Source organism: Penaeus monodon, chromosome 12 (genome assembly GCF_015228065.2).
Source record: "Penaeus monodon isolate SGIC_2016 chromosome 12, NSTDA_Pmon_1, whole genome shotgun sequence".
Taxonomy (NCBI): domain Eukaryota; kingdom Metazoa; phylum Arthropoda; class Malacostraca; order Decapoda; family Penaeidae; genus Penaeus; species Penaeus monodon.
This window is the reverse complement of record NC_051397.1, coordinates 47,783,747-47,793,746: the sequence shown is the minus strand read 5'-3', so window position 1 is coordinate 47,793,746 and position 10,000 is coordinate 47,783,747. Positions and strand designations below refer to the sequence as shown.

Here is a 10,000-nt window from a genome sequence, read left to right as displayed (position 1 = left end):
GAGTGTAGTTTTTCCTTTTCTTTTTCCCTTTTTGTTCTATCCATTACAGGCAAAGTTTACTGTGTACCATAAAGCTGTATGAAACTGAAACTATATCCATTATTTCTTATATCAGTAAAGGGTATTAGCAGTAGCTCTTTAACTTTAATGTGCTTTGATACACCAAACTGCAATCAAGTTACTTAGATATGAAGAAGGTGATGTTTCCTTCAACTAGAATAAGTTATAATGCAAGGCAGAAAAGAAGAAAAAATGAGATTTAGTTGATGTTTGCAGTTGTAATTAATTCCTTCTAAAGTCTATCCATTCATATTTTGGCTTGGAGGTGAAAATTCCAACACTTGATGTGTAAAGTGTAAAGCTGTTTGATTCAGGATTGCCAGATTGTGAAATTTTTAAATTGTTAAGGATAGCCAAATTAACCTGCCAGTTTCTAAATAACTAACTCTTTCAGCTTTGAGATGTAGGCAGAGGTGGTCAGACTACATCAGAGTTAAAGATAATTAATATCTCCATTTGCTTATTTAGGGGTCATGGCACTTACATGGAAGAAGGAGTTCAGGTTGCATCAGTTGCAGGATATGTAACCCGAGTTAATCGTCTCATCACTGTCACCCCCCTGCGGCAAGTGTATCAAGGCAAGTGATGTAATAAACATTATTCTCTTAATTCTGTTTATTTGAATTAAGTCTAATTTTAATTCTGTAAGGTATTATTTTTTAATGCAGCTCTGTAAAATATTGTATTGTATATTTTTTCTATTTCTTTAACATGATTATTTGCATTATGTTTCATTGTTGTTATCTATTCATTCGTAGAAATCTATCTTTGCTATATAATTACAATGGCTGTTGTTGGTTATGCTGTATCAGATATCTGTCCTGTAGATTCTAGAAAATGTTTCATGAGCCTCCTTTTTTCTGCCACCTATTTATTTGTATAATTGTCATTTGTTTCTTTCCAATCTCTGTAGTGTATATTGTAAGTGATATGATTATTGAGATATTCTGCTATGTGATATTGTTGGGGATTTTGGTATTTATCAAAGGTGATTGCAATATCTTTCAGATGATGTCAGATATGTTTCTTTGTTATTAATACGTCTTCATTAAAAAAAAATGGACCTTTGTTCTTAGCTTGGTTTGATAAATTGCTTTAAATTTTAATGTCAGATTTTGGAACAAAAGTCTTGTAACATACCATTCCACAGTGTGGAATCTGAGATATGTATTAATGATTAAAGTGTGACTTGTTTGACAGTTCATTATTAAGATCAGGATATTTTATTTTAAAAATTTATTTATTTATTTTATTTATTTATTTTTTCTTTTTTCTTTTTTTTCTTTTACATGTTATGTGGATGTTTCTGCTGCATTATAGGTTTATGATTTGGTGAAAGCTATTTTAAAAGCTTAATTTTCCTGTATTAGTATGTAGTACAATTGTCTGATTGAAATAATTTGTTAGGTTTGATAGATTGAATCTGAACTATTTTTTGAGAATAAGCTTGTTGCCTTTCTTTGCTACATCCTCTTAAATTCAAGTAGAAAAGGTTTTATTATTTTTTATTCAGCATTATTCTTTAAATTATGGATTGTTCCCATTACTTTGTACAATTTGATGATTCTTCTTTTATGTTACTCTACAGTTCATTCACGAGTCCAGCATTTTGAATTCCACATTTCATCTTTGATATCAGAGAATGTTTGAACTGCAGATAGTGTAATGCTATTTGATTCTTTTAATTTTTTATTAATGTTCATTAATATTTGGTTGCAGGTGCTGTTGGTGACACTATTGTTGGACGTATCACACAGGTTCAGACTAACAGATGGAAAGTAGATGTTAATTCCAGGCTGGATGCTGAGCTTCGACTGTCAAACATTCAGTTACCAGGAGGAGAGCAAGTATGAAGTCTTCTGGGAGTTTACTTTTACTGTGCATAATGCATATTTACAAGTTAACTGAAGGTGGTCTCATTCCTTAAACTATTTGCAGCTGAATCATGTTCCATGAAACTTTAGTGTATGAACACTCACATGTGATATCAAGACTCCTTGCCTCCTGTTTGCAATGCTGTAGATAGGCATTTGCTGTTTGGGCTTTTTCTGAGTTCCACATTTGACATTTATTTGTTATAATGTATCAAAATGATAATAAACTATTTTGATTGAGCAGACTCCATATTATCTGTCCAGGTAGTTTATACTCTGTGAAATAACAGTAACAGTAACTTGCTATATGTTATTTATTTTATTTTTTATATTTCTGTAGTGTTAAATTTTCTGAAACACACCTTATACTGGGTAATGGAAGACAGGAATAAGTTTCTGGACATTATGCCTTCCCTGGAAACGGCCCTCTCCCAGGCATGGTTGATAGCTGGTAAACTTTGCCCTCGCAGACTGATGGAAATCTTGCAGTAACTTACAAGCAAACCCCTTCCTGAAAGTCTGCAGAGTCGATCTCATTCCAAGCACTTTGTGCACTTATAATGACACTCATCCAACATTTGGCAACAGTTGGCTATGACAAAATGTTCCTATCAGCTGCTCCTTGTCCAATTTTTTTCTTGGGAAGATGTCTATCACCTGGATTCATTGAGTTAATAGAATTATTAAGCTTGCTAGGTTTCTAAGTTACTGGAAAAGTTTCCAACTTATGCTAGCTGTGTGTACATGTAATTGTTTTTCCTTCTTTTAGCGTCGTAGTAATTTGGAGGATGAACGTGGCATGAGAGGATTACTACGGGAAGGAGACCTTGTCTGTGTTGAAGTTCAAAAGATTAGTGATGATGGATTGTTAAGATTGGCTGCTCGTAGCATCAAATATGGAAAGGTATTGTGATGAGATTTCATGTCATTAGTTTCATTCATAGATAAATATAACACTGTCTAACTCTTCCATTAACAAAGTAAAGAAAAAAAGACTTACTTGTATGTAGAGATAATATGGGATTTTCAGTAATGTCATGTAAGTGACATTACTGCAGTGATTTTGTTTTACTATTCATTTTATGAATTGGGTTTGGTTATTTGATCTAAGATATATTTTCTTCCTGTAGCTATCACAAGGAACACTCCTAGCTGTATCACCATCACTTATTGTCCAAGACAAGCAGAGAATGCATGACCTCCCTTGTGGTGCCCGAGTTGTGTTTGGAGCTAATGGATATGTGTATATTACTCCAACAGTACCACAAGAACAAGCATCAACTTACACTGTCAACTTTGAAGAGGTATAATCCACATGATTAATTGTGCATATTATAAGTCACATAGTACATGAATATTGTGTAAAATATTAGAAAAAAAATCTGTAGATTTAAAACCAAATTTGTTTCATATTTCGAGGAGTCTTTGAGAGAGAGAGTATTTACCTATCATGATCTTGAGATATTATTGAAATATTGTTTTTCAGTTAAACAAAAATGCACATTGTATTTTTTCATAGGAATTCATTTAGTAAGGGATCTCATATCCCAGAAAAAGTAATAACAGAATATGAAGAACCTCTGTCTGTTTGAGTTTGGCTGAATTTGTGTTCATTTTAGGATATCTTTCAATAATATTTAATATTTATATTGATCTTCTGATTAAAATGTGCATTTGTAGGAAAAATTGAAATGATGCTTCTATGAAAAATGTAAATTGATAAAAACTAATTTTTACCATATATACTCTTTTTCTAATCAATGATTTGCATAGATTTACTTCAGTAACTGGCAATGAAAAAGAGACATTGGCACTATTTTCAAGAAACCTGCTAAGCTTAGATTTATAATAATAATAGTGAGATGCTCTTTGATATACTTAGCTCATAGAAATCGTAATTTAACTTTTTATGAATTCCAAACAGGTCCCAGTTGATATTCGTAAAACAATTGGACGTCTTCGGAACTGCATCAAGCTCTTAGCAATACATTCTATCATGATATCCCCAACAAGTGTAACATCTGCATTTGATATATCTATTGATCAGGAATATGAAGTAAGTCCTACCACACCTCTGCAAAGTTTGATAATAAATTAGATCAGTAGTTTGCAACCAATGGGTCACAAAGCCCTCATGGAAATATGTGGCTAATTTTCAAGGCATCAAAACTTATATCAAGATTATACCATGAAGACATAACATATTTAGATTAATAAAGCTTATACAGATTGCAGATTTCTTTTCTTTTCTTTTCTTTGTTGTGACTGCTTAGGTGGTATGAGAAACAGGACATTAAGTAGAAAAAGGTAGTGAACCACTGAATTACACACTATGTGTAGCATTTCAGATATACACATTTTCAAAAATACACAAGTTTAGTAGTCTAATCCTATGAGAACAGCGTTTCTAGTATGAATTGAAATGAGCCTTTATATGATATAAAGGCCAACAGGATTACAGTTTAACTTCTTTTAATTGATTCCTTTGGAAGTCTTACTCTTTCTTTTAAATTTTTCTTTGTTATTCTTTCAAAAACTAGTAGAGATGGGGTGGTTTTCTATTGGACAACATTAAATTGTATATACTTATTTTGTTTAAAAATGGTATATGATAAGCAGTATGTCAACTGCTTTTGCAAGTCTTAAATCTATTGTGCTTTGCCTTTGTATATTGGACTTTATAAGATGTAATTAGATAATTTTAGATATATTTGGGGTGTTGAATGTGAAAAAGAATATAGTATAGATATAATATTTCATAATGGGTAATTACATTACCAAGTGTAATAATAGAGAATCAGCATTAATGTATATTCATTCCATTAGCTTGTGGTACACTAGTGTTTAAGTTCTTATGCACAGATTTAGTATATGTTCATATTTGGTTATTGTAAGGCCTTTTTGTGTGGGCCTAAATGCAAATGGTAATATTTTTCATTCAGGTATTTTCATATAAATGGACCAGAAATTGGGGTGTGAAAACCACTATGTAAATTATATTTTGCATATATTTAGATATTTTTACATTTTAATGATGTATATTTTATTTTTGCAGATAAAGGATTTGCTAAAACCAGACGTTATGCAGGATGTTGCTATGGCAACAGTTCAGATGCTGAACGAGTAGATTAGTTTTGTATGTACTGAGGAAAAATAATATCAGAAAACTGCTTTTAATATTATTATCCTGTCATCACCTGATATATAGCCATTAATAATTTTATTTTTATGCTCATTATTCTGACGTTGTAGTAATGACCCTGTTTCAGTATTACATTTACCTTACAGTCGCCACACAAGAATACATGTCAAATATGCAATCAGATTTTTTGCCACATTATGCAATACCATCATCATTATTTACAGATACTAACCAGCGCAAGAAAAGTTTTGAAAAAGTTCTAGTTGGAATTTGAGGTGTTTTAGCTATACAGTATTTTGTAATGTAAAGAGAAATGTGTGGTAATTAAAATTTAATGTTTTATTGTTATCAGTCACTGTTTATGCTTAAAGTTACAGGTTTATCACAGTATTAGTAACTATACTATTTTAAGTGTCTATATTTCTGTTTTGTTACAATTAAAAGCACTATTGATGAGTAGAAAGTAAACCATATAATTTTGGAAGAGTGACATTACATCTTGAAAATAGTTTGAAAGCAATAAAAATTTCACCAGTGCATGCAATCCAGTACAAAGTAACAGCATAGAAGAAAAAAATATAATATTCACAAAATTGTTGTCAGGTCTTGTGACATCGAGACACCTGCCTTCCAGGCCTTTGTAATGTATTTTCACTAACACCTGTTTTATTTTACAAGTAATCCATATTAAGGTGGTTAGTGTGGCTATTTTACATATTGGCATATTAATATCCAAATTTATATGATGGTGCTGAAATTCAGCACATATAAAATAAACATCCTGTATGCCTTACCCTTTCCTTATCTCTTCCTCCCTAAACTGCAACCTGTATAGTAAATCATGGTCAACATACCTCAGCCTGTATAGGGCTAAATGAGATAAATAGCTGAATTTTAACCACTATTTACACCAGGAATCTGAACACCATTATTTGCTAATTCTGTAATGTTAGTCTTTCACTCACTGTTTGTTTGTTTGTTTTCTCTCCTATTATTATTATTATTATTATTATTATTATTATTATTATTATCATTATTATTATTATTATTATTATTATTATTATTATTATTATTATTTTCATCATCAATACTGTATTTATTATTATTACCATTATTGTTATTATCATTATCATCTTTATTATTGTTCCCATCATCATCAACATTATCATCACTATTTTTTTTATTACTAATAATTATCTATTTATTTTTCTATTGTAGTCCTGAGACAGGGAAAATCCAGTAAAGATTATTGGGCAAATAGCAAACCTGTTTACTGATGCTGAAAGTGCTGTGAAATGCGACTGGGGCCTATATAACTTCTTTTTGTGAATTCAGGAGTGAGAGAAGGCTTTGTTCTTGTGCCAATACTTATCATCACTTTTCAACAGTTATTGTGGTGCAACACTAGGCACTATCTAGGTCACTGAGCTTGACTTTGCTGATTCTGTCTAAGTCTTCCAAGACCCTTGAGCACTTTATGTATTTACTAATGAAGCAAAGACTGAGTCTAGAGGTCTCTTAGACCAAGACCAAGATCCAAGATTTGGGGGGCCTGCTAGGATAACCTGTCCAGTCAGTATGCAACTGCTGCAGGGATTTGGAAGTATACATACAGCTTTAAATACCATGGTAGTATAGTTCATCATCAGATACAGCTGGTAGGAATACATGTCGAATTCCAGCCAACGGTTATACTGTGAGATTGGTGTTGAGACCTGTGCCAGCTCAGGCTATATGGGCAGCTGGCTTGAGTCTCCAAGGACGATTCTGCTCACCAGGTCAGAGACAACCCTGGGGGGAGGGGCAAATAGGATGAACAAGGAAGAGATGAGCTAGAGATGAGCCAAGGCTCTGCCTGTTGTTATGGGGGGCTACATAGGTGGATACAGTCCTTAAACTTTATCCCCCATGATTGACTTCAGTGGGTTATCATGAACTCCGTAAAAGTTATTTTGGTAGTGTTATCCAACAACAATTTTTATTCTATGGATCTGGCGTATTTACAGTGATGCCCGCCCCCAATCCTCTGTTCATTGTTGCCTGGGGGGCATAGGAGGCAGAGACTGAGGGCCAATGCAGGGATCATAGTCCATAGTCCCCATAACAATAATAAAAAAACTGGTTGAATAAAAAGGCAACATAAAAGAACATCCATATTGCACATTTGTTTTGCTTAAATCCTTCAAACCACCAATGTGCCAGACAACATATCATACAGAATAAGTAACACTAGTCAGCTAGATAAACATCCTAATAATCCAGAGGTCTGCTCACTTCTATAAGCTAAAACACTCATCAGCCTGGCTTTATCCTTTATATTAGTGGTTCCAGGCACCTGTGATGAGGTCATACCCATAATTCACTTTATTGTGAATATTAAGAGTGCATGGACAGTATTTTAAAATTAAGTTTAAGAATGAAAGGAACAATAAAACCATGCCAAATGAATTAAAAGAGGCAAGTACAAAAAGTGAAAAAGGAGAAAATCAAAGGTAAGGTGAATTATTTGAAGAGGAAAAGGCGAGAGTAAGGAACCCCCCCCCCCCCTATACCTTTATCGTTGTTGTCGTGGAGTGGGGGGGTCAGGAAACGGAAACAGGCCCAATGTGGCGGTCACCCTTGTCTTAGATCTCAGTCCTCGTCTAAACTAGTTTTGCATGGCCTTTTCTTCCCCCTTTCATTTTCTTTTTCTTCTTCATCCCCTTCTGTCTATTAATCCTTATCGTCAAGTCATTTTTACCCCCACCCTCTCGCTCTATATTGAAAATGCCGGTAATGACCTTGGATGTTGACGCGGCAGGTTTCTTTCAATAAATAATTTAAGGGGTAGAACTAGTGTTAGGTTTACATGTAGATGTAGAACACGGTATAAAGGATATAAAATGCTTATTCTCTTTATAATATACATACGAAGAAAAACAGCAAAACCACGTCGTTATTATTATTATTGTTACTACTATTATTATTACTACCATTATTATTATCATTATTATTGTTGTTGTTGTTGTTGTTGTTGTTATTGTTATTATTATTATTATTATTATTATTATTATTATTATTATCATTATTATTATTATTATTATTATTATTATTATTATTATTATTATTATTATTATTATTTTCATTATCATTTTTATTATTTTATCGATATTACTAGTAGCAACAGAATTACCAATTATTGAAAATATTATTGCCCTCGTGATAGAAAGGTCAGTCTATACGAGTAACAAATAGTAGCAAGAGCAAAAAGCAGTCGGAAAAAAGGCTAATCTATATGCGCGTATTTGATCGTCCCCTGGCGCCGCAACAGAGACGCCAGGCCAAGGAAAAAACACCGACTTATTCTGTTGCGTGTCCATGCGAATGGTATATAGGTTCGACAATGGGTATTTGGTTTGGAATGGTGCAATGAAGAGGAAATGAAAGAAATGGAGACGCTCGTGGACTCCTTCAGCATTATGATATAGACATTCAGCTGAGTGATCACGTATCAAGTTCGGAACATGTCGGCAATATTCAGAGAACTTTCTTTTTCGTTGTAGAATGTCAGGGAAGAACGTCAAAGGTTTTCATGACAATTAAGGGTGATAGTGATAATGATACTAATAACAAGGATAATGATAATGGTGATGATAATAATAAGAGTAAAAATGATGATGCTAATGATTGCGTTGATAATGGTAATAACAATGATTATATTGATAATAATTATAATGTTGACGATAATGATGATAAAAGTAATAACAATGATAATAATAAGTAAGATGATAGACACATGAACTGTGAAATAGCCGAATTTACACTATATATATATATATATATATATATATATATATATATATATATATATATATATAGACATATATATATATATATATATATATATATATATATATATATAATATATATATATATATATATATATATATATATATATATATATATATATATATATATATATATATATATATATATATATATATATATATACATTCTTGGGGCCGCGGTGGCCGAATGGTTAGAGCGTCGGACTCAAGACTGTCACGACGGCAATCTGAGTTCGAGGGTTCGAGTCACCGGCCGGCGCATTGTTTCCCTTGGGCAAGGAACTTCACCTCGATTGCCTGCCTAGCCACTGGGTGGCCAAGCCAGCTCAAGTCAATGCCGGGTAAATAGAGATGGTGACTCGATAAAAACACCGGGCGGAAGGCAATGTCAAACCACCGCTCTAAATTGCTAAGGAAAAATCATGGAAAGCCCATGATCGTCAAGGCCGCGGTGGCCGAATGGTTGGAGCGTCGGACTCAAAACTGTCACGACGGCAATCTGAATTCGAGGGTTCGGGTCACCGACCGCCGCGTTGTTCCCTTGGGCAAGGAACTTCACCTTGATTGCCTACCTAGCCACTGGGTGGCCAAGCCAGCCCAAGTCAAGTGCTGGTCCCAGGCCCGGATAAATAGAGAGAATGATTACCTAAAAAGGTACCACCGGCACTCTCCGTGGAAAGGAACTGGGGACCCTACCACGTACTCACTCCAAAAGCATCACAACATGAAAACTATAATTAAGTATCATGCTGTGACCACGGCGGCTCAGACATGAACCTACCGTTAAAAGAAGAAGAATATACATTCTTACATTCACTTTAAGACTTATCAACAGAAATAGCAGAGTAAGTCGTGTTGATGAACGATGGATAACAGTCATTTGAATCCCTTTACCTGGCTCATACATAACGTAAACTCACACGAGACCACACACACGTAGTTATTTGTAAAATAATGTATAAATTTACTAAGTTTACTAAGTACATTAATGTAGTTTCTGATAAGTCAGGTAAGCGATTAAAGGCTGTTGAAGTACAATTGCCTGCGCTTATATCTGGTACTGTACACCCCTTTTTGATGAACAGTAGAAGCGGGAA

The 10,000-nt window shown here is 33.6% G+C and overlaps 1 protein-coding gene across 1 annotated transcript in view; it reads left to right on the top strand.

Annotated features, from left to right (window-relative positions):
• LOC119579516 (exosome complex component RRP4-like) overlaps window positions 1-5,104 on the top strand; it is a 6,352-nt gene extending 1,248 nt beyond the window's left edge. The window contains exons 2-7 of the mRNA XM_037927383.1: window positions 529-638; window positions 1,780-1,907; window positions 2,704-2,838; window positions 3,065-3,238; window positions 3,859-3,990; window positions 4,990-5,104. Coding sequence (XP_037783311.1) covers window positions 529-638; window positions 1,780-1,907; window positions 2,704-2,838; window positions 3,065-3,238; window positions 3,859-3,990; window positions 4,990-5,061 — 751 coding nt within the window. The 3' untranslated portion in view covers window positions 5,062-5,104. The remainder of the gene's footprint in view (window positions 1-528; window positions 639-1,779; window positions 1,908-2,703; window positions 2,839-3,064; window positions 3,239-3,858; window positions 3,991-4,989) is intronic.
• Window positions 5,105-10,000: the final 4,896 nt, after the last annotated feature.